Source organism: Mustelus asterias, unplaced genomic scaffold, assembly GCF_964213995.1.
Source record: "Mustelus asterias unplaced genomic scaffold, sMusAst1.hap1.1 HAP1_SCAFFOLD_2591, whole genome shotgun sequence".
In the NCBI taxonomy this organism is placed as follows: domain Eukaryota; kingdom Metazoa; phylum Chordata; class Chondrichthyes; order Carcharhiniformes; family Triakidae; genus Mustelus; species Mustelus asterias.
In genome coordinates this window covers 3,508-27,511 of record NW_027592536.1, presented here as the reverse complement: position 1 = coordinate 27,511, position 24,004 = coordinate 3,508, and the positions used below count along the sequence as shown (strand labels likewise).

Sequence of the window (24,004 nt, the reverse complement as noted above, 5' to 3'; positions counted from 1 at the left end):
CTCCCTCAGTACTGACCCTCTGACAGTGCAGCACTCCTTCAGTACTGACCCTCTGACAGTGCGGCACTCCCTCAGTACTGACCCTCTGACAGTGCAGCACTCCTTCAGTACTGACTCTCTGACAGTGCAGCACTCCCTCAGTACTGACCCTCTGACAGTGCAGCACTCCCTCAGTACTGACCCTCTGACAGTGCGGCACTCCCTCAGTACTGACCCTCTGACAGTGCGGCACTCCCTCAGTACTGACCCTCTGACAGTGCAGCACTCCTTCAGTCCTGACCCTCTGACAGTGCAGCACTCCCTCAGTACTGACCTTCTGACAGTGCGGCACCCCCTCAGCACTGACCCTCTGACAGTGTGGCACTCCCTCAGTACTGACCCTCTGACAGTGCGGCGCTCCCTCAGTACTGACCTTCTGACAGTGCGGCACTCCCTCAGTACTGACCCTCTGACAGTGCAGCACTCCCTCAGTACTGACCCTCTGACAGTGCAGCACTCCCTCAGTACTGACCCTCTGACAGTGCGGCACTCCCTCAGTACTGACCCTCTGACAGTGCAGCACTCCCTCAGTACTGACCCTCTGACAGTGCGGCACTCCCTCAGCACTGACCCTCTGACAGTGCGGCACTCCCTCAGTACTGACCCTCTGACAATGCGGCACTCCCTCAGTACTGACCCTCTGACAGTGCGGCACTCCCTCAGTACTGACCCTCTGACAGTGCGGCACTCACTCAGTACTAACCCTCTGACAGTGCGGCACTCCCTCAGTACTGACCCTCTGACAGTGCGGCACTCCCTCAGTACTGACCCTCTGACAGTGCGGCACTCCCTCAGGACTGACCCTCTGACAGTGCGGCACTCCCTCAGTACTGACCCTCTGACAGTGCGGCACTCCCTCAGTACTGACCCTCTGACAGTGCGGCACTCCCTCAGTACTGACCCGCTGACAGTGCGGCACTCCCTCAGTACTGACCCTCTGACAGTGCAGCACTCCCTCAGTACTGACCCTCTGACAGTGCGGCACTCCCTCAGTACTGACCCTCTGACAGTGCAACACTCCCTCAGTACTGACCCTCTGACAGTGCGGCACTCCCTCAGTACTGACCCTCTGACAGTGCAGCACTCCCTCAGTACTGACCCTCTGACAGTGCGGCACTCCCTCAGTACTGACCCTCTGACAGTGCAGCACTCCCTCAGCACTGACCCACTGACAGTGCAACACTCCCTCAGTACTGACCCTCTGACAGTGCGGCACTCCCTCAGTACTGACCCTCTGACAGTGCAGCACTCCCTCAGTACTGACCCGCTGACAGTGCGGCACTCCCTCAGTACTGACCCTCTGACAGTGCAGCACTCCCTCAGTACTGACCCTCTGACAGTGCAACACTCCCTCAGTACTGACCCTCTGACAGTGCAGCACTCCCTCAGTACTGACCCTCTGACAGTGCAGCACTCCCTCAGTCCTGCACTGGGAGTGTTAGGCTGAATTGTGAACTCCAGTCTCTGGAGTGGGATTTCACCGCAGACCCTTTAATTGTGAAGCTGGTGTCTGGCTGACGACACATTCTTGTTGCTGTGTTTATGGGTCGCTGTTCCCTCTCCACTCTGCTCCCCGGATTCCTGTCAGCTGCACACAGCTGTTGGTGAAGTCAGCGTACTTACCATCAGGTCCTGGGAAGCCATGTCGCCCTGGTAACCCTGACAGGCCCAGCTGTCCCACAGTCCCATACGGTCCCCTGGCTCCAGGGACGCCCGGACTGCCAGGCACTCCGGGATTGCCTTGTTCACCCACTGGACCAGCTGCTCCCGAAGGTCCCTCTGCACCTGAGGGAAAAAAAAGGGTTTAATTTCTTCCGGGAATTGTCAATGTCTTCGTAAAAGAACAGAAGCTGCTTTCTCATCTCAAGGACCTGGCTGTCTGAACCTGTCCTCACGATCCTCTTCCTGCTGAAGACTGGGCTTACGCCTGCACCTACAACATCACTTGATTTTAAGGTGTGGGTGAACATTAAGGAATTGCAGATACTCCAATTAGCTAATCCGTCCCCAACTGGAATCTCCCTCTCCACAGCCTCAACGTCACAGGACCATAAAACCCCAACAGTGCCAAATGGAGCCATTCGGCCCATCGAGTCTGCACCGACTCTCTGACAGAGCATCTTACCCAGGCCCTATCTCCAGGACCCCACACATTTACCATGGCCAATGCACCTAACCTGCACATCTTTGGAGTGTGGGAGGAAACCCACGCAGACATGGGGAGAATGTGCAAACGCCACATTACAGTGACCCAAGGCTGGACTTGAACCTGGCGCTGTGTCCCTGGTGCTCCTACGGGATGAACCCAATGCTCTCAGTGATACAGGAAATGGGGTTCAGTGAAACGGGGGAGGGGGGCGGGGGATGGATTTTGCAATTATCTTGGGTTCCAGGCAAGAAACAATTTCACCCCCAAAACTCAACCCAGAATCAAAAAATGACACATCAATGAAAGGAGGCTGTTCAGCCCTTCCTGTCTGTGCTAGCCCTTTATCTATCCAGTGATTCATGCACAGTGTCTGTCCTGTCCCCTGTAGCTCTGTGAATCCATCCTCTGTATGCAGATCAGGTTGTTTCTTCGGGATCTTCACAATCCCCTGTGTAAAGACATTTCTCTGCGTTTTCCACTTAATTCTTTTACCGGTTATTGTAAATCTTTGTTCTCTGGTGACAGACCATCTTGGTGCTCGAAGCAATCCCTTCAATGTAACTCTCCAAGATTTCAAACACCTCTTTTATAATCTCCCCTTAACCTTCTCTGCTCTAAGGAGACCAATCCCAGCTTCTCCAGTCTCTCCGCATTAACTGAAGCCCTTCATCCCCGGAACTTTCCGGAGAATGTCCTCCGCTCCCTCTCCAAGGACCAGATATCCTTCCTGAAGCGCGGTGTCTCACAGACAGACGGATAAGTAACGATCTGACGCGCTGCTTGCCTCTGAATCCGATTTCTCCCGCCTCTCCTTTTGTTCCTTTGGGTCCAGCCCGACCCGGAAGTCCTGGTTCACCTTGGTATCCCGGCAATGCGCCGATTGCTTCTCCGGGCAAACCTTTTTCACCGGGTGGGCCTGGTCTGGCGGACAATCCTGGGAAACCGGTGACTCCGGGAGGTCCGGGTGGGCCTGAGGCGCCCTGATCTCCTCGAGGCCCAATAAAACCTACAAGAGGATTGATCACATGGCAATCGTTATGGTAACCGTCTAAAAACAGAAGCTGGCATTTATATAGCACCTTTAACAATAAACATCCCTCATCCCTTCACAGGAACAATGATCAAACAATGTTTGAGACTGAGTGACGTAAAGGGAGCTTAGGGCTGGTGACTGCTGGATTGGTCAAAGAGCGGGATATAAGGAGGGGGTTAAAGGAAGCGAGTGCGGATTTGGGAGGGAATTCTGGAACTTGACAGCTCGCTGAAGGCACAATGCTGATGGACAGCAGACTGGACAAATGCTGGAATTAGACGGCTGCAGAAATCTCCAGCTGGAATGGGACTGGGTGAGATATTGGACATGATGTGGAGATGCCGGCGTTGGACTGGGGTAAACACAGTAAGAAGTTTAACAACACCAGGTTAAAGTCCAACAGGTTTATTTGGTAGCAAAAGCCACACAAGCTTTCGAGGCTCTGAGCCCCTTCTTCAGGTGAGTGGGAATTCTGTTCACAAACAGAACTTATAAGACACAGACTCAATTTACATGAATAATGGTTGGAATGCGAATACTTACAACTAATCCAGTCTTTAAGAAACAAAACAATGGGAGTGGAGAGAGCATCAAGACAGGCTAAAAAGATGTGTATATTGGAGACAGGGATGGATTCGTAAACACAGGTAGTAATTTTAAAATTTCACACCGGGAAGAACATTTTCTTAAAGCTTCTGAAAAGTTCAGTGCGTTTCATCAACTCCAGATCTGCTCTTGAGTTCGGAAGCAGCAGGAGAAATTCCATAAAACACGGATATCACCAGACCACTTCCTGTGGATTAGTTTAGATTTAGATCAGACTGTGAGGGTCAGAGTGTGGGGGTCAGAGTGTGGGGGTCAGAGTGTGGGGGCCAGAGTGTGGGGGTCAGAGTGTGGGGGTCAGAGTGTGGGGGCCAGAGAGTGAGGGCCAGAGTGTGGGGGCCAGAGTGTGGGGGTCAGAGTGTGGGGGTCAGAGTGCGGGGGTCAGAGTGTGGGGGTCAGAGTGTGGGGGTCAGAGTGTGGGGGCCAGAGTGTGGGGGTCAGAGTGTGGGGGTCAGAGTGTGTGGGTCAGAGTGTGGGGGTCAGAGTGTGGGGGTCAGAGTGTGGGGGCCAGAGTGTGGGGGTCAGAGTGTGGGGGTCAGAGTGTGGGGGTCAGAGTGTGTGGGTCAGAGTGTGGGGGTCAGAGTGTGGGGGTCAGAGTGTGTGGGTCAGAGTGTGGGGGTCAGAGTGTGGGGGTCAGAGTGTGTGGGTCAGAGTGTGGGGGTCAGAGTGTGGGGGTCAGAGTGTGGGGGCCAGAGTGTGGGGGCCAGAGAGTGGGGGTCAGAGTGTGAGGCTCAGTCTGCGTTCCTGTGGGTTGATTTTGAGCAGTTGGGGTAGGGACGCGGGGGTACGCTATGTGAGAAAGACATCAGGATATCGGGGATTTAATTCTGAAGAGGATCATGATTCTGGGACAAGTTGTCTCCTCCATTAGTGACTGAAGATTCGCTGCAAGGAGATGGATTCCTGAGACTGGGAGCAGGGTGTAGGAAACATCGGTGGAATACAGGGTGATTGTACATTGGGATAACAGTTACCACAGAATCGTACAGGACAGGAGGAGGCCATTCAGCCCATAGAGCTTGTGCTAGCTCTTTGAAAGAGTTATCCAATTAGTCCCACTGTACTGATCCTTCCCCTGAACGTCGATAATCTTCCTCCTTGAAATATTTATCCAGATCCCGGTGAAATTACATTCTGAGGGTTATGATTCGAGTGAGTCCCTATCTCACCATCAGATATATTTTAAAATCTCAGGAAGCAGCCTGAGTCAAAGTCAGCACTTTCGCTGTAACGACATATTTGCTTCACTAATATCCTATCGGAAAGTAAACCTGTGGAGTTTGCCCCGTCTGGGCTAATATGTGACCTCAGGCCCAAAGACTCTGAACTCAATCCCTGAGACTATGAAATGAATTGGCAAAATCTGCAGTTGTTTTAAAATTGCTCCCATTGGCTTAAAAAATGGGTAATGAAGATATTGGGAGAAAAGAGGGTATGTGGAGTTGGGTCAGCCCTTATTGAAGCAGAATTGTGAGGCTGAATGGCCCCCTCCTGTTCCTCTGGTCCCAGCACACCCTCCCGTCAGACACTATAGCAACGGAGAAGAATTTGTTTCAGGATAACCTGGTGGTCCTGGAATTCCTGGTCCTGGGGCACCGACAAAACCTTTTCTTCCCGGGAATCCTGGTCTGGATAATCCTGGAAATCCCTGCTGACCTTTGATACCTGGAAGACAACAATGTTTTTCAAGTGAGATGAGCAAACAGCTTGGTGTTAATGAGTGTAAATCACAGCGTATCTATGGGGAGTGCAGTGACCTCTGACCTACCTTTAGCTCCAGGAGGGCCGGATGGTCCCCTTTCTCCTGTCGGTCCTGGCGTTCCACAAGGAACCCCTGTGAAGATTAACAAAATAATCAAACGGAATCTCCACAAATTCATCAAATCCCAATGATACTGAAAAACACATTTAAAAAAAATACTGACAGAATGTGGGTGTCGCTGGCTGGGCCAGCATTTATTACCCATCCCTAACTGCCCCTTGAGAAGGTGGTGGTGAGCTGCCTTCCTGAACCCGCTGCAGTCCGTGTGGTGTAGGTACACCCACAGTGCTGTTAGGGAGGGAGTTCCAGGATTTTGACCCAGCGACAGTGAAGGAACGGCGATATATTTCCAAGTCAGGATGGTGAGATCCAGTTGTTGTGGTCCATGTGGGTAACAATGACATTGGTAGAACAGGAACAGAGGTTCTGCTAAGGGAGTATGAAAAGCTAGGAGCTAAATTAAAAAGCAGAACCAAAAAGGTAATAATCTCTGGATTACTACCTGAGGCACGAGCGAATTGGCACAGGGTCAATAAGATTAAGGAGGTAAATGCGTGGCTCAAAGATTGGTGTGGGAGGAATGGGTTTGAATTCATGGGACATTGGCACCAGTATTGGGGAAGATGGGACCTGTTCCGATGGGACGGTCTTCATCTGAATCGTGCTGGGACCAGAGTCCTGGCGAATCGTATAACTAGGGCTGTAGATAGGGCTTTAAACTAAATAGTGGGGGGGAGGGTTCAGTTGTATGGAGAATTAGAAAATCAAAGTTAAAGGAGAGGGTCGGAGTGCAGGTTAATGGAGCTGAGGACTCAGGGGAGGTTAGTAAAGTTTCCAGACCATGTAATAGAACAGAGAGTATAGAAGGTGGCAGGAATCTAACCTCAGGCAGAGCAAAAAAGGTGACAAGTATGAGAAGGGAGGTGGTCAATGCGGGACTGAGGGTGTTGTACCTAAATGCACGCAGTGTATAGGACAAGGTAAATGAGCTTGTTGCGCACATTGAAATTGGCCGGTACGATGTTGTGGGCATCACAGAGACGTGGCTGCAAGGGGATCAGAGCTGGGATCGAAATATCCAAGGATATGTGTCCTATCGGAAGGACAGGCAGATGGGCAAAGGGGGCGGAGTTGCATTGTTAGTAGGGAATGAAGTTAAATCGACAGCAAGAAGTGATGTAGGATCAGAAGACATAGAATCTCTGTGGGTAGAGTTGAGGAATCGCAAAGGTAAAAAGACCCTGATGGGAGTTAATGTACAGGCCCCCGAGCTGTAGAAGATAGGAAGAGTTTCTTTCAATATATAAAAGGTAAGGGAGAGGCAAAAATAAACATTGGACCACTGGAAAATGAAGCTGGAGAAGTAATAATAGGAAACAAAGCAATGGCAGAGGAACTGAATAGTTACTTTGCATCAGTCTTCACGGTGGAAGACACCAGTGGGATGTCAGAGCTCCAGGAGAATCAGGGGCACAGGTGAGTGGAGTGGCCATCACTAAGGAGAAGGTTCTGGGGAAACTGAAAGATCTGAAGGTGGATAAATCACCTGGACCGGATGAACTACACCCCAGGGTTCTAAAAGAGATAGCTGAGGAAATTGTGGAGGCATTGGTGGTGATCTTTCAGCAATCACTGGAGGCAGGGAGGGTACCAGAGGACTGGAAAGTAGCTAATGTAACATCACTGTGGAAAAGTGTGAGGTTATGCACTTTGGAAGGAGGAATGGCGGCAGAGACTATTTTCTAAATGAGGAAAGGCTGAGGAAATCAGAAACACAAAGGGACTTGGCAGTCCTTGTTCAAGATTCTCTTAAGGTTAACGTGCAGGTTCAGTCGGCAGTTAGGAAGGCAAATGCAATGTTAGCATTCATACCGAGAGGGCTAGAATACAAGAGCAGGGATGTACTTCTGAGGCTGTATAAAGCTCTGGTCAGACCCCATTTGGAGTATTGTGAGCAGTTTTGGGCCCCATATCTAAGGAAGGATGTGCTGGCCTTGAAAAGGGTCCAGAGGAGGTTCACAAGAATGATCCCTGGAATGAAGAGCTTGTCGCATAAGGAACGGTTGAGGACTCTGGGTATGTACTTGTTGCAGAGTAGAAGGATGAGGGGGGATCTTATTGAAACTTACAGGATACTGCGAGGCCTGGATAGAGTGGACGTGGAGAGGATATTTCCACTAGTAGGAAAAACTAGAACCAGAGGGCACAACCTCAGGCTAAAGGGACGATCCTTTAAAACAGAGATAAGGAGGAATTTCTTCAGCCAGAAAGTGGTGAATCTGTGGAACTCTTTGCCGCAGAAGGCTGTGGAGGCCGGGTCATTGAGTGTCTTTAAGACAGAGATAGATAGGTTCTTGATTAATAAGAGGATCAGGGGTTATGGGGAAAAGGCAGGAGAATGGGAATGAGAAAAATATCAGCCATGATTGAATGGCGGAGCAGACTCGATGGGCTGAGTGGCCTAATTCTGCTCCTATGTCTTATAGTCTTATGGTGAGTGGCTTGGAGGGGAACCTCCAGGTGGTGGTGTTCCCAGGTATCTGCCGCTCTCGTTCTTCTATACGATAGTGGTCATGGGTTTGGAAGGTGCTGTTGAAGGAGCCTTGGTGATCTCCTGTCGTTGTATATTGTAGATTTTTTTGGCCAGCATTTGATGTCCGTCCCCAGTTGTCCTGGAGCTGATTGGCTCGTTCAGCCATTTCAGAAGCGTTAAGACTCAACCACTTTGATGTGGCATTAGAGTCACATGTAGGCCAGACTGGGTAAGTCTGGCAGATTTCCTTCCCTGGAAGACATTAGTGAAGCAGTGTGATGGTACACACTGCAGTCAATGTCCGATCGTGCTGGAAGGAATGAAGGTTTAAGGTGGTGGATGTGGTGCCAATCAAGCGGGGCTGCTTTGTCCTGGATGGTGTCGAGCTTCTTGAGTGTTGTTGGAGCCGCACCCATCCAGGCAAGTGGAGAGTATTCCATCACACTCCTAACTTGTAGATGGTAAGTCAGGAGGTGAGTTACTCGCCACAGAGTTCCCAGACTAACGTCAGTGGCAGGGAGCTAACTGGAGAAAACTCTGAGGGACAGAATGAATCTCAAATTGGAGAGGCAAGGATTAATGAAGGACAGTCAGGGGGAGATTATGTCCAGCAGATTGGATTGAATTTTTGTTAGGGTTGAGTAGGTGTGTAGATGAGGGCAGTGCAGTTGATGTAGTCTACATAGACTTCAGTAAGGCTTTTAACAAGGTCCCACATGGAGCCTGTGGAGTCCAGGGCAATTTGGCAAATTGGATCCAAAAATTGGCTTAGTGGCAGGAGACAGAAGGTGATGGTGGAAGGTTGTTTTTGTAACGGGAAGCCTGTGTCCAGTGGTGTTTCGCAGGGATCGGTGAGGGATCCCTTGCTGTTTGTAGCGTACATTAATAATCTAGATGTGAATGTGAGGGTGTGATCAGTAAGTTCACAGATGGCACAGAAATTGGTGGTGTGGTAAATAGTGAGGAGGAAAGTCTTAGCTTACAGGATGGAATAAACGGGAGGGTCAGACGGGCAGAACAGCGGCAAATGGAATTTAACCCTGAAACCTGTGAGGTGATGCATTTTGGGAGAGAATGGACAATGAACATTAGAAAGTACAGAGGACCAGGGAGGCCTTGGGGTTCATGGACCAGGGAGGCCTTGGGGTTCATGGACCAGGGAGGCCTTGGGGTTCATGGACCAGGGAGGCCTTGGGGTTCATGGACCAGGGAGGCCTTGGGGTGCATGGACCAGGGAGGCCTTGGGGTTCATGGACCAGGGAGGCCTTGGGGTTCATGGACCAGGGAGGCCTTGGGGTTCATGTCCACAGATCCCTGAAGGCAGCAGGACAGGGGGATGAGGTGGTTAAGAAGGAATATGGGATACTTTCCTTTATTAAATGAGGCAGTGACTATAAGAGCAGGGAGGTTATGATGGAGCTGTATAAAACACTGTTAGGCCACAGCTGGAGCACTGTGTGCAGTTCGAGTCACCACTCTGTGGGAAGGATGTGATTGCAATGGGGAGGGTGTGGAGGAGATTCACCAGGATGCTGCCTGGGCTGGAGCGGTTCAGCTATGAGTAGAGATCGGATAGGCTGGGGCTGTTTTCCTTGGAGCAGAGAAGGCTGAGGGGGACCTGATTGAGGTGTACAAAATGATGAGGGACACGGATTGGGTGGATAGGAATACATTTTTCCCCTTAATAGAGGGGCCAAAAACCAGGGGGCATTGGTTTAAGGTAAGGGGCAAGAGATTTAGATGGGATTTGAGGAAAATCTTTTTCACCCAGAGGGTGTTGGGAATCTGGGACTCGCTGCCTGGAAGAGTGGGAGAGTCGGGAACCCTCACAACATTTAAGGAGCATTTAGAGGAGCCCTTGAAATGCCACAGCACACAAGGCTATGGACCAAGTGCTGGAAAGTGGGATTAGAATAGATAGGTACTTGATGGCTGGCGCTGACACGATGGGCCGAAGGGCCTCTTTCTATGCTGTAAAGCTCCATGACTATGACTCTGACCTGCTCTTGTAGCCGCAGTATTTATATGGCTGGGTGTAGTTCAGTTTCAGGATGTTGACGGTTGGAGATTTAGTGACTCTGTGGTGTACAGAAGGATTCTACAGAGACTGCTTTAGTTATAATGAAACACTGCAGAGTATAAACATTACACATGAGGTATCGCAGCAGAGTAAACATCTGCGACAATGGACATATACAAACCTCCTGCCTCTGCCCCTGAGGGAGCCTGGCCACCCTGATCAGGAGCTGGGAACTCTGTCAACATTCACTGACAGCTATAGACATCTCCTCACCTGTAACCAGTGGCCTAATAATGTCATCTTGACAGATCAACCATGTGGTAAATTTCTGCAGGATTAAAATACATTCCTCCTGTCTGAAAAGCAACATCGCAAAGAGCTGTTGTTTGATGGAGAATTATACTGGCCATGTGTCCAAGTACCGTGCTGGATCGAATGGATTTGTCAAGTTATATCTTTCTGCTCAGATAATATAACAGAGTTACAACAGTCAGCTGGAGATCAGATCCCTGAACTGAAACCTGAAGGAGAATCACTGTGAAAAATCTGCCCCCTGGACCTGAGGAACTAAACAAAATGATGTATTTGGTATATCACAGTCACTCGCTGCACTGGAACTGCCCAATCTCATCTCCTTCCACTGCCCTATCGCTGCACTCCATTACATTTCTTTGTCTCTTTAAATACTTTTCCAATTCTGCTTTAAATGATGTTTCTGCCCCTTCCTCCAAGCTCCCCATGGTTAAACATTCCCAATTCCAGTCACCCCGTGTAGGGAAACATGCCAGTGAGAATCCTCAGTTCGTGCTCCCTCAGGAAAACCAATCTTTCATTCCCACTCTCGGTCAGGACAACAGGGATCAACATCAATACCCAGGAAAAGCAAACACACGCAAGGTGGTGAAGATCCGGACTCTACCTGAATGGAGGATTCTGCCGTCCGGTGTCAGGATTTGTTGTTCGTCAATGCAGTCCCCTGGCATTCAAACAGAAACACAGAGAGATGATTACACAGAGGATAAAAATACTCACTAAAAACAGCCATCCACTCCTCACCCTCACTGAGACTAAGATAGAGAAGGTCCTGAAATATCCTCCAAACTTTTACCATCTCCTGTTCTGTCCAAAGGAGATTTTCATAAACTACTCTGAAACTGGGGGTGAAATCTTACCAAAAAATGGCAGTGTTGTTTCCAACGAGAAACTGACGCATTTCTCTCCAGATCTCACCGCACTCGATCAAGGGGGTGTGTCTCACGTCGTCATATTGGGAGGGAGTTCAACAAGCGGGTTAAACCCAGCTGCACTGAGATCAGTGCGCCTTCTCAGAACCTGTATAAACCCCATCTCCCCCCGCCGGGCACACCCCAGCCCACCCCAGTCCCCCCCACCCATCCAAGCCCCCACCACCCACCTAGTCCACCATGGGGGTCTCAGGGGCTCCCCTCCCCATCCCACCCCCAATCAGAGCTGGCACTTCTCTTACTCCCCCCACCCCCCTGAATGATTATTAGCACCTTCCCTCCTCCTACTCCCCTGAGCTACCCCGGGGTTTCCCAATCACAGGGTCACTCTGACCAAACATCGGTGACTCCTGCCAGCAGTCTGGGTGAGAGTTCCTGCCCGGTGTCAATTATAGAAGAAGCAAGCTGTGGTACTTCCTGTCAGAGCGGCACTCTGGGCAATGGAGGCTTCAGCACAGATGGTTAACTCATTGCTGCCTTCCTATTTACAGAAAAGTTTTTCAACGCCACAAAGCTCAAACCTGAAAGGTGTAAGACTTACCTGGGGTCCCAGGTAGGCCCGGGCGTCCTGGAATTCCCGGCACACCGTCAGGTCCAAAGTCGCCAGGAAGCCCAATTCTCCCTTTTGGGCCTTGAATGCCCACTCCGGGCAGACCCGGCCTCCCCACATACCCTTTAGCACCTGGGGTACCTGGGTGACCATCATCACCAGGGTAACCCCCTCCAGAATCACCCTGAAATAGAGGGAATATCATGTGTTCAGAAAATGGATAGAACTCCATCATTACGGCATTTCACCAACAATGCCTTACATTTATATAGCACCTTAACATAGTAAAATGCCCCAAAATGTTCACAGCAACAAATATCAAACACAACGCAACACTGAGGAGATATTCGCAGAGCCGTGCTAAACGGTGGTCAAGAGGTCGGTTTTAAGAAGCATCTTGGAGGAGTCACCTGAGGAAGGAGCGGCGCTCTGAAAGCTTGTGCTACCAAATAAACCTGTCGGACTTTAACCTGGTGTTGTGAGACTTCTTACTGTGTTCACCCCAGTCCAACGCCGGCATCTCCACATCTTGAAGGAGGAGAGGGTGGCAGAGAGGTTTAGAGAGGGAATTCCAGAGCCATGGCTGTTACTGGTAGAGAGATCGAAACAAGGGGGTGCTCAAGAGGTCGGCACTGAGTGGGGGGGGAAGGGATGGGCACTGAGTGGGGGGGAAGGGGTGGGCACTGAGTGGGGGGGGGGAAGGGGTGGGCACTGAGTGGGGGGGAAGGGGTGGGCACTGAGTGGGGGGGGGGAAGGGGTGGGCACTGAGTGGGGGGGAAGGGGTGGGCACTGAGTGGGAGGGAACGGGTGGGCACTGAGTGGGGGGGGGGAAGGGGTGGGCAGATATAACCAGTGCTGAACTCATTAAGAACATTGATCTGTGCCCAACCACCGTCTCAGCATTGTCCACATCAGCCAGTACAATCCAGCTGCAGGACACACTCCTGGAATACTGTGAACAGTTTGGGTCCCCTTATCTAAGAAAAGATATACTGGCACTGGGGCAGTCCAGAGAAGGTTCTCCAGGTTGATCCTGGATCTGGAGGGATTTGTTTTATGAGGAGACAGTGAGTAGGTTGGGTCTGTACTCATTGGAGTTTAGAAGAATGAGAGGCGACCTTTTGAAACATATCGGATTCTCAGGGAGCTTGACATGGTCGATGCTGAGAGGTTGTTTCTCCTTGTGGGAGAATCTAGGACCAGAGAGCATCATCTCAAAGGGGGTGGCCCATTTAACACAGATGAGGAGGAATTTCTTTTCACAGAGGGGAGTGAATCTGTCAAATTCTTTGCCGCAGAGGGTTGTAGAGGCTGGGTCGTTGAGTGTGTTCAAGGCTGAGACAGACAGATTGTTAATCAGTAAGAGAATCGAGGGTTATGGGATAAGGTGGGAATGTGGAGCTGAGGAGATATTCGCAGAGCCGTGCTAAAGCGTCGGGTTTAAGGAGCGTCTTAAAGGAGGAGAGAGTGACGGAGATGTTTACAGAGGGAATTCCAGAGCTTAGGACCCAGAATCATGATCTCATTGAGTGGCAAAGCAGACAGAATGGGCCGAATGGTCTATACAATCGTAACACAGCAGCTACAGCACACATTACTGCAAATGTTCACTATGAGGTGGCCATTCAGCCCATTGTGTTTGTGCTAGCTCTTTGTGCAAGCTACCCGATTACTCCGACTTTTCCTGCTCTTTCCTTGAAACAAGCGCAATGTGTTTCTTCTGGGTGAGTGCTTCTGGAAATCCCGTTTATAAAGTGTGATTGAATCAGGGAATTCCAGCTCCCTCGCTTTTGTAATGTTCAGACTTCAATGCATCAACTTACAGGAGGTCCCAGTAAACCTGGTCTTCCAGCTTTCCCATCCCGTCCGGGGATACCGGGCTGCCCATGAGCTCCCGGTAATCCCTTCTCTCCTGCATCACCTTTGGAACCTGGAATAAAAACAGACAGAGGCTGTGTTACCACTGAGGTGCTGGTCCGGCCTTTGGTAACGATTACTCTATTTGGGGATGATAAATGGGGGATTTGAGTTTGTGACTGGCTTTGTGACCCGTTCCTCCTCATTGCTACAGAGGTCCACGGAGGCAGCGGGGAACGGGAATGTCCAGGCTGCTTTTTGGGTGTGGGTGTTGTGATTGGTGAGTTGCTGGATTCCTTGCAGACCAATGGGGAGGGGGTTCCTCGATCTGGCCCACCGGCCTGATTTCTCCGATAGCCCTGAGGGTCTCCTGCCTGCCTGGCTGTCCTCCCAGCTTTGCTGCCTCTGCACTCAGCAGGTAGCCCTGACGCTGTTGCTTAACTATCACATGCTCCAGGCAGCTCCAGTATTCATGGAGTTTCTGCCCATTAAAGGGAATCTACACCAGCTGAAATGATAACTGACAGAAAATTGGGCATTAGATGTCTCGGTAGATGAGGGAAAGGAACCCCGCAACAGAGTGACATTCCACTGGATGCTCTGGTCACTGGACTCCAGGAGGGAGGCGATATTTCCCTGGGTGGGAGAGACGTTCTCCAATCACGGCTTGAAAAGGGAATGGGAATGTTTGATCCGGAATGTGACTCCCACAGTCCGGCACCATGGGCACAGCAGAAATGCAGGATAAAATACAATCACCATGACCACCTGTGTGAACCATGATGTGGAGATGCCGGCATTGGACTGGGGCTGTGTGAGGCCAGTGAATGCATTCTGACATTACAGCTCATATCCATCACACCAACAATCTCTCCCTCTGCTCAATGCACCATACCCCCATCACTCACCCAGCAGCACTCACTGGCACTCAGGACATACACCGAATATTGTTATCCCAGGTGTTCTGTTACAGGGATCCTGACAGGGACTTCACTGCACTGGGCACTGGGTCACTGCACTGGGCATTGGGCCACTGTACTGGGCATTGGGTCACTGCGCTGGGCATTGGGTCACTGCACTGGACACTGGGTCAATGCGTTGTGCACTGGGTCACTGCGCTGTGCATTGGGGCACTGCACTGGGTCACTGTGCTGGGCACTGGGTCACTGTGCTGGGCATTGGGTCACTGCACTGGACACTGGGTCAATGCGTTGTGCACTGGGTCACTGCGCTGTGCATTGGGTCACTGCACTGGGTCACTGTGCTGGGCATTGGGTCACTGCACTGGGTCACTGCACTGGGCATTGGATCACTGCGCTGGGCACTGGATCACTGTGCTGTGCACTAGGTCACTGCACTGGGTCACTGTGCTGGGCACTGGGTCACTGTGTTGTGCACTGGGTCACTGTGCTGTGCATTGGGTCACTGCACTGGGTCACTGCACTGGGCACTGGGTCACTGCGCTGGGCACTGGGTCACTGCGTTGTACACTGGGTCACTGTGCTGGGCATTGGGTCACTGCACTGGGTCACTGCACTGGGCACTGGATCACTGTGCTGTGCACTAGGTCACTGCACTGGGTCACTGCGCTGGGCACTGGGTCACTGTGTTGTGCACTGGGTCACTGTGCTGTGCATTGGGTCACTGCACTGGGTCACTGCACTGTGCACTGGGTCACTGCACTGGGCATTGGGTCACTGCACTGGGCATTAGGTCACTGCGCTGTGCAGTAGGTCACTGCGCTGTGCACTGGGTCACCGCACCGGGCACTGGGCATTGGGTCACTGCGCTGGGCACTGGGTCACCGCACCGGGCACTGGGTCACTGCACTTGGCACTGTGCACTGGGTCACTACGCTGGGCGCTGGGTCACTGTGCTGGGCACTGGGTCACCGCACCGGGCACTGGGTCACTGCACTTGGCACTGAGCACTGGGTCACTGTGCTGGGCACTGAGCACTGGGTCACTACGCTGGGTGCTGGACGTTCTAAGAATGTAACAAAGGTACATTTGAGAGAAGTTCCTCGACACAACGCAGAATGAATCACTCTCCTCACACTGTTACCTTTTGTTGCCATGGTACCTTTTGCTTTCCCTCCACGATCCTCGCTCCCTCGACCACCCTCGCTCCCTCCACCATCCTCGCTCCCTCCACCATCCTCACTCCCTCCACCACCCTCGCTCCCTCGACCATCCTCGCTCCCTCCACCATCCTCACTCCCTCCACCACCCTCGCTCCCTCCACCACCCTCGCTCCCTCCACCACCCTCGCTCCCTCCACCATCCTCACTCCCTCCACCACCCTCGCTCCCTCCACCACCCTCGCTCCCTCCACCACCCTCGCTCCCTCCACCACCCTCGCTCCCTCCACCATCCTCGCTCCCTCCACCACCCTCGCTCCCTCCACCATCCTCGCTCCCTCCACCATCCTCACTCCCTCCACCACACTCGCTCCCTCCACCATCCTCACTCCCTCCACCACCCTCGCTCCCTCCACCACCCTTGCTCCCTCCACCACCCTCGCTCCCTCCACCATCCTCGCTCCCTCCACCATCCTCACTCCCTCCACCACACTCGCTCCCTCCACCATCCTCACTCCCTCCACGACCCTCGCTCCCTCGACCATCCTCGCTCCCTCCACCACCCTCGCTCCCTCCACCACCCTCGCTCCCTCCACCATCCTCGCTCCCTCCACCACCCTCGCTCCCTCCACGACCCTCGCACCCTCCACCACCCTCGCTCCCTCCACCATCCTCGCTCCCTCCATCACCCTCGCTCCCTCGACCATCCTCGCTCCCTCCACCATCCTCACTCCCTCCACCACCCTCGCTCCCTCCACCACCCTCGCTCCCTCCACCACCCTCGCTCCCTCGACCACCCTCGCTCCCTCCACCATCCTCGCTCCCTCCACCACCCTCGCTCCCTCCACCACCCTCGCTCCCTCCCCCACCCTCGCTCCCTCCACCACCCTCGCTCCCTCCACCATCCTCGCTCCCTCCACCATCCTCGCTCCCTCCACCACCCTCGCTCCCTCCACCACCCTCGCTCCCTCGACCATCCTCGCTCCCTCCACCATCCTCACTCCCTCCACCACCCTCGCTCCCTCCACCACCCTCGCTCCCTCCCCCACCCTCGCTCCCTCCACCATCCTCGCTCCCTCCCCCACCCTCGCTCCCTCCACCATCCTCGCTCCCTCCACCATCCTCGCTCCCTCCACCACCCTCGCTCCCTCCACCACCCTCGCTCCCTCCATCATTCTCACTCCCTCCACCATCCTCTCTCCCTCCATCATCCGCCCCTCCCTCTGCCAGCTTCTCTCCCTCTGTCTTTCTCTTCTTTTTCACATTCCCTCTTCCACCAACTCAATCAGAGCGCCACTCAATGAAGAGTCTGATTGGCTACTCCAGTTTCTTGACCTTTCATGGTGATTGTGGAGATGAAGACAGGGTCGCCTTTCGCTCCTTTCTGGCCTCGGGGTCCCACGACACCAACAGCTCCCTGTGGAGCAGATAGGAACATCAACAGCTCATCAACAGGTCATCAACAGCTCATCAATAGGTCATCAACAGCTCATCAATAGGTCATCAACAGCTCATCAATAGGTCATCAACAGCTCATCAATAGGTCATCAACAGCTCATCAATAGGTCATCAACAGCTCATCAATAGGTCATCCCAGTACAATGGTGAATGTTGAATGTCCACTGACAAACTCAGGTTTAAGTAGGTAGCACAGGTGAGGTTTTCAGATGCACCTCAGCGAACCAGAACAACTTGCGTTTATATGGCACCTGGGTTTGAGCAGGTCCATTGGCAGCAACACTCGTCTCTGAGCCCGAGTCTCAACAGAATCTCCAGTCAGACATTCCAGAGTCAGTACTGAGGGAGTGCTGCACTGTCAGACGGTCAGTACTGAGGGAGTGCCGCACTGTCTGAGGGTCAGTACTGAGGGGGTGCCGCACTGTCAGAGGGTCAGTATTGAGGGAGGGCTGCACTGTCAAAGGACCAGAACTGAGGGAGTGCCGCATTGTCAGAGGGTCAGTACTGAGGGAGTGCCGCACTGTCAGAGGGTCAGTGCTGAGGGAGTGCCGCACTGTCAGAGGGTCAGTATTGAGGGAGGGCTGCACTGTCAAAGGACCAGAACTGAGGGAGTGCCGCACTGTCAGAGGGTCAGTACTGAGGGAGTGCCACACTGTCAGAGGGTCAGTGCTGAGGGAGTGCCGCACTGTCAGAGGGTCAGTGCTGAGGGAGTGCCGCACTGTCAGAGGGTCAATACTGAGGGAGTGCTGCCCTGTCAGAGGGTCAGTACTGAGGGAGTGTCGCACTGTCACAGGGTCAGTACTGTGGGAGTGCTGCACTGTCAGAGGGTCAGTATTGAGGGAGTGCGGCAGTGTCAGAGGGTCAGTATTGAGGGAGTGCGGCATTGTCAGAGGGTCAGTACTGAGGGAGTGTCAGAGGGTCAGTGCTGAGGGAGTGCTGCACTGTCAGAGGGTCAGTGCTGAGGGAGTGCCGCACTGTCAGAGGGTCAGTACTGTGGGAGTGCGGCAGTGTCAGAGGGTCAGTATTGAGGGAGTGCGGCAGTGTCAGAGGGTCAGTGCTGAGGGAGTGCTGCATTGTCAGAGGGTCAGTACTGAGGGAGTGCCACACTGTCAGAGGGTCAGTGCTGAGGGAGTGCCGCACTGTCAGAGGGTCAGTGCTGAGGGGGTGCCGCACTGTCAGAGGGTCAGTGCTGAGGGAGTGCCGCACTGTCAGAGGGTCAGTACTGAGGGAGTGTCGCACTGTCACAGGGTCAGTACTGTGGGAGTGCTGCACTGTCAGAGGGTCAGTATTGAGGGAGTGCCGCACTGTCAGAGGGTCAGTACTGAGTGAGTGCCGTACTGTCAGAGGGTCAGTACTGTGGGAGTGCGGCAGTGTCAGAGGGTCAGTGCTGAGGGAGTGCTGCACTGTCAGAGGGTCAGTACTGAGGGAGTGCTGCATTGTCAGAGGGTCAGTACTGAGGGAGTGCCACACTGTCAGAGGGTCAGTGCTGAGGGAGTGCCGCACTGTCAGAGGGTCAGTATTGAGGCAGGGCTGCACTGTCAAAGGACCAGAACTGAGGGAGTGCCACACTGTCAGAGGGTCAGTACTGAGGGAGTGCCGCACTGTCAGAGGGTCAGTACTGAGGGAGGGCTGCACTGTCAAAGGACCAGAACTGAGGGAGTGCCGCACTGTCAGAGGGTCAGTACTGAGGGAGTGCTGCACTGTCAGAGGGTCAGTACTGAGGGAGTGCTGCATTGTCAGAAGGTCAGTAATGAGGGAATGCTGCACTGTCAGAGGGTCAGTACTGAGGGAGTGCTGCAGTGTCAGAGGGTCAGTACTGAGGGAGTGCTGCACTGTCAGAGGGTCAGTACTGAGGGAGTGCCGCACTGTCAGAGGGTCAGTGCTGAGGGTGTGTTTAGTGTCTATTCAATGGGGAGTGATGGATCGTACCCCCATTATTTTGAGGAAGAACTGGGTGAGTTTTCCCCAGTCAATATCCTTCACCCAACATCAGGGAAATACTCTCGGAATGGGATCTTGCTGTGCACCTACTGGCTGATGTTTTTCCCAACATTGCAGTTCGCACTAAATGTTCAAAACATTTTAGGCACTATATAAATGCACATTTACTCAAAGAAACACCTGAATTGACTTTCAGAGCTTGTCTGATGGTTGGACGATGAAGATTATTAATCACAATTAATGTTGGACAAAGTCAATTGAAGAGGCAGATTGCGATCACTGTTAACCTTGTTAAATCACCGAGTGACTAAACCTCACCCCGACAGGGGTCTGCTCCAACCTGGAATACTTACTGGGATCCCCGGAGCGCCAAATGGCCCTGGCACCCCTTCCTCTCCCAACGGGCCAGTCGAACCGTATTTGCCGGGATAACCAGGGTCTCCGCCACGCCCCAGAGGTCCTGCAGGAACCGGGACATCCATAACACAAGCACAGCGTCCCTGCTCCCCTACACAGGAGAGACAGAAAGAAGAGACAGTGTGAGAGAGGGGAGAGCTGTGAGGGTTCTCAGAGTTTGTGCAGGGACCGCTCTGCATTCTCAGCGCTCTGGAGGAGTTCATTGGGTCACATTAACAGTGACTTGTGGTGCAGAGCTCAGAGAGTGTGGGGTTTGGGGGCAGTGGTCAGTGACGTGTAGCGAGTGACAAACACTCTTCGCCAGCGTCCATCACACAGCTCCCCAATGGCAATAAGAACAGAAAAACCAAGCATCTATAGCAGCAACGTGCTCTCAGCCAGCAGCACAGTCCCGGCGAGCAGCGCAGTCCCGGCCAGCAGCGCAGTCCCGGCCAGCAGCGCAGTCCCAGCTAGCAGCGCAGTCCCAGCTAGCAGCGCAGTCCCAGCTAGCAGCGCAGTCCCAGCCAGCAGCGCAGTCCCAGCTAGCAACACAGTCCCAGGCAGCTCTGCAATCCAAGCTTGCAGCGCAGTCCTCACTGTTCTGTTCCTTGGTTGGGGTTTGCGCAGTGTGGGGTTGGGGTTTGCGCAGTGTGGGGTTGGGGTTTGCGCAGTGTGGGGTTGGGGTTTGCGCAGTGTGGGGTTGGGGTTTGCGCAGTGTGGGGTTGGGGTTTGCGCAGTGTGGGGTTGGGGTTTGCGCAGTGTGGGGTTGGGGTTTGCGCAGTGTGGGGTTGGGGTTTGCGCAGTGTGGGGTTGGGGTTCGCGCAGTGTGAGGTTGGGGTTTGCGCAGTGTGGGGTTGGGGTTCGCGCAGTGTGAGGTTGGGGTTTGCGCAGTGTGGGGTTGGGGTTCGCGCAGTGTGAGGTTGGGGTTTGCACAGTGTGGGGTTGGGGTTCGCGCAGTGTGAGGTTGGGGTTTGCACAGTGTGGGGTTGGGGTTTGCGCAGTGTGGGGTTGGGGTTTGCGCAGTGTGGGGTTGGGGTTCGCGCAGTGTGGGGTTGGGGTTCGCGCAGTGTGGGGTTGGGGTTTGCGCAGTGTGGGGTTGGGGTTTGCGCAGTGTGGGGTTGGGGTTTGCGCAGTGTGGGGTTGGGGTTTGCGCAGTGTGGGGTTGGGGTTTGCGCAGTGTGGGGTTGGGGTTTGCACAGTGTGGGGTTGGGGTTCGCGCAGTGTGAGGTTGGGGTTTGCGCAGTGTGGGGTTGGGGTTCGCGCAGTGTGGGGTTGGGGTTCGCGCAGTGTTGGGTTGGGGTTTGCGCAGTGTGGGGTTGGGGTTCGCGCAGTGTGGGGTTGGGGTTCGCGCAGTGTGGGGTTGGGGTACCCACCCCACTCCCCACTCCCCCTCCCCACTCCCCCTCCCCACTCCCCCTCCCCACTCCCCCTCCCCACTCCCCCTCCCCACTCCCCCTCCCCACTCCCCCTCCCCACTCCCCCTCCCCACTTCCCCTCCCCACTCCCCCTCCCCACTTCCCCTCCCCACTTCCCCTCCCCACTTCCCCTCCCCACTCCCCCTCCCCACTTCCCACTCCCCCTCCCCACTTCCCACTCCCCCTCCCCACTTCCCACTCCCCCTCCCCACTCCCCTCTGCCTCCTGTCGCTTCCCCTCCCCGTCCCCTTCACCCCCACTAACCCTCCCACTCCTCTCCTCCTCCCCTCCCCGTCCCCTCCCACAATCCATCCCCCCTCCCCACTTGCTGCCCTCCCCCTTCCCTCCCCCCTCCCCCTCAACCTTTCCTTGCACCTCCCCATACCCCTTCCCTCCCACTCCCTTCCCCCCTCCCCCTTCCTTCCCCCCTTCCCCTCCCCCCCCACTCTCCCTCCCTTCTCTCCCCTCCCCCTACCCTTCTCCCCACCGCCTCCCCTCCCCTTCACTCCCCCTCCCCTGCCACCTCTCGCTTCCCTCCCCCTCCTTTTCCCTCCCCCTCCACCTCCCTCCCCCTTCCCCCACCCTCCCCCTTCCTCCACTCCTCCTCCCTCAACCTTCCCTCCCCCCCACCCCACCTCCTCTCCCTTCCCTCTCCCTCAACCTTCCCTCCCCCTTCCCTCCCCTTCCCTCCCCTTCCCTCCCCTTCCCTCCCCTTCCCCTCCCCTTCCCCTCCCCCTCCCCTCCCCTCCCCTCCCCCTTCCCCACCCCTCCCTCCCCATCCCTAACCCTCTCCTTTCCCTCCCCTCCCTCCCCCCTTCCCTCACTCCTCCGCCTCCCCACCCCCACCCCTCCCGCTCTCCCTTCACTCCCCCATCCCCTCCCCTTCCTCCTCCCCCTCCCCTCCCCCTTCCTCCTCCCCTTCCCTCCCCCTCCCCTCCCCCTCCCCTCCCCTCCCCCTCTCCCTCCCCCTCTCCCTCCCCCTCTCCCTCCCCACTCCCCTCCGCTGTCCCCCTCCACTACCACTAACCCTCCCATTCGTCTCCTCCTCCCCTCCCCGTTCCCTCCCACACTCCCTCCTCTCCTGCTCCCCTCCCCCGCCCTCCCCCTTCCCCTTCACTCCCCCTCCTCTCCCCCCCGTCTCTCTTCCCTCCCCCTCCCCCTCCCCACTCCCCTCCGCCTCCCGTCACTTCCCCTCCCCCTCCCCTCCCCTCCCCTCCCCTCCCCTTTCCTCCCCCTCCCCTCCCCCTTCCCTCCCCCTCCCCTCCCCCTTCCCTCCCCCTCCCCTCCCCCTTCCCTCCCCCTCCTCCTCCTCTTCCCTCCCTTCTCCCCCCCCCCGCCCCCTCCCCCTCCCCCTCCCCCTCCCCTGCCTTCCCCCTCTCCCGGCGTTTAGACTGTAAGGTGTTGTCTCTTATCCCTGATCTCATTTTGATCTCCTTTTGAATGAGGGGATGTTCATTAACCCACGTCCCACTCGGTCAGTCTGAGTGTCATTGTACCCATTGTCTGTCCGACCCCGTGTCTGTCCGACCCTGTATCCTGACCCCGTATCTGTCTGACCCTGTGTCTGTCTGACCCTGTATCCTGACCCCATGTCTGTCTGACCCTGTATCCTGACCCCATGTCTGTCTGACCCTGTGTCTGTCTGACCCTGTATCCTGACCCTGTGTCTGTCTGACCCTGTGTCTGTCTGACCCTGTATCCTGACCCCATGTCTGTCTGACCCTGTGTCTGTCTGACCCTGTGTCCTGACCCTGTGTCTGTCTGACCCTGTGTCTGTCTGACCCTGTATCCTGACCCCATGTCTGTCTGACCCTGTGTCTGTCTGACCCTGTATCCTGACCCTGTGTCTGTCTGACCCTGTGTCTGTCTGACCCTGTATCCTGGCCCCATGTCTGTCTGACCCTGTGTCTGTCTGACCCTGTGTCCTGACCCCCTGTGTATTTAATTGCCCCTTACCTTTGAATCCGGGTTTCCCCCTCTGACCAGGGTAGCCTGTCTGTCCTTGCTGTCCTGGAGTTCCGGTAACCTCTATGGGGTAAATCCAGAGAACAGATTCTCATTTGTAAGACGAAGCTTTTAGTTTCAATTGCTCGATATTCTCGTAATTGGAATGGGAACAGACCTGCTGGACCTGGTGGTCCGGGGGGCCCAGGTAGTCCGGGTGGTCCGGATAGTCCCGGAAATCCAGGCTGTCCCGGCTGCAGAGCTGACAATCCTGGATCACCTTGATGTCCTTTGGGTCCTCTGAGACCCGGTAATCCCGTTGCCCCCGGGAATCCTGCAATTAACAAGACACGTTCATTAATATTCCGGTGTTTATTTCTCAATCTGGAATTCTACAGTTTGCCTCAGTAAATAACGCTGATTCCCTGTTAATCCCATCTCACCAACTACATCTACCAGCTTCTATATCTAACTGTGAGTGAGTGAGTGTGTGAGTGTGAGTGTGCGAGTCTGAGTGAGTGTGTGCATGTGAGTGTGAATGAGTGAGTGTGAGTGTGTGTGAGTATGTGTGTGTGTGAGTATGTGTGTCTGTGAGTGTGTGAGTGAGTGAATGTGTGAGTGAGTGAATGTGTGAGTGAGTGTGTGTGAGTGAGTGTGTGTGAGTGAGAGTGAGTATATGCGTGTGTGTGGATATGTGTATCTGTGAGTGTGTGTGTGTGAGTGCAAGTGAGTGAGGGAGTGCGAGTGAGTGAATGTGTGAGTGTGTGAGTGTGTGTGTGTGAGTGTGTGTGAGTGTTAGTATGAGTGTGTTAGTGTGAGTGTGTATGTGTGTGAGGGCTGTAGTGTGTATGAGTGTGTGTGTATGTGTGCATGAGTGTGTGTGAATGTGAATGAGTGAGTGTGAGTGTGTATGTGTGTGTGAATATGTGTGCGTGAGTGTGTGAGTGAGTGTGTGAGTGCGTGTGTGCGAGTGAGTGTGT

The 24,004-nt window shown here is 54.2% G+C and overlaps 1 protein-coding gene across 1 annotated transcript in view; it reads right to left on the bottom strand.

Annotated features, from left to right (window-relative positions):
- The window catches only part of LOC144489836 (uncharacterized), a gene marked incomplete at its 5' end in the record, with an annotated part of 45,334 nt that extends 21,976 nt beyond the window's left edge, over positions 1–23,358 (bottom strand). The window contains 11 exons of the mRNA XM_078207679.1: positions 1,663–1,824; positions 2,973–3,194; positions 5,388–5,489; positions 5,593–5,658; positions 11,059–11,115; positions 11,925–12,117; positions 13,757–13,863; positions 17,206–17,287; positions 19,623–19,777; positions 23,037–23,108; positions 23,203–23,358. Coding sequence (XP_078063805.1) covers positions 1,663–1,824; positions 2,973–3,194; positions 5,388–5,489; positions 5,593–5,658; positions 11,059–11,115; positions 11,925–12,117; positions 13,757–13,863; positions 17,206–17,287; positions 19,623–19,777; positions 23,037–23,108; positions 23,203–23,358 — 1,374 coding nt within the window. The remainder of the gene's footprint in view (positions 1–1,662; positions 1,825–2,972; positions 3,195–5,387; positions 5,490–5,592; positions 5,659–11,058; positions 11,116–11,924; positions 12,118–13,756; positions 13,864–17,205; positions 17,288–19,622; positions 19,778–23,036; positions 23,109–23,202) is intronic.
- Between the last annotated feature and the right edge of the window lie 646 nt (positions 23,359–24,004).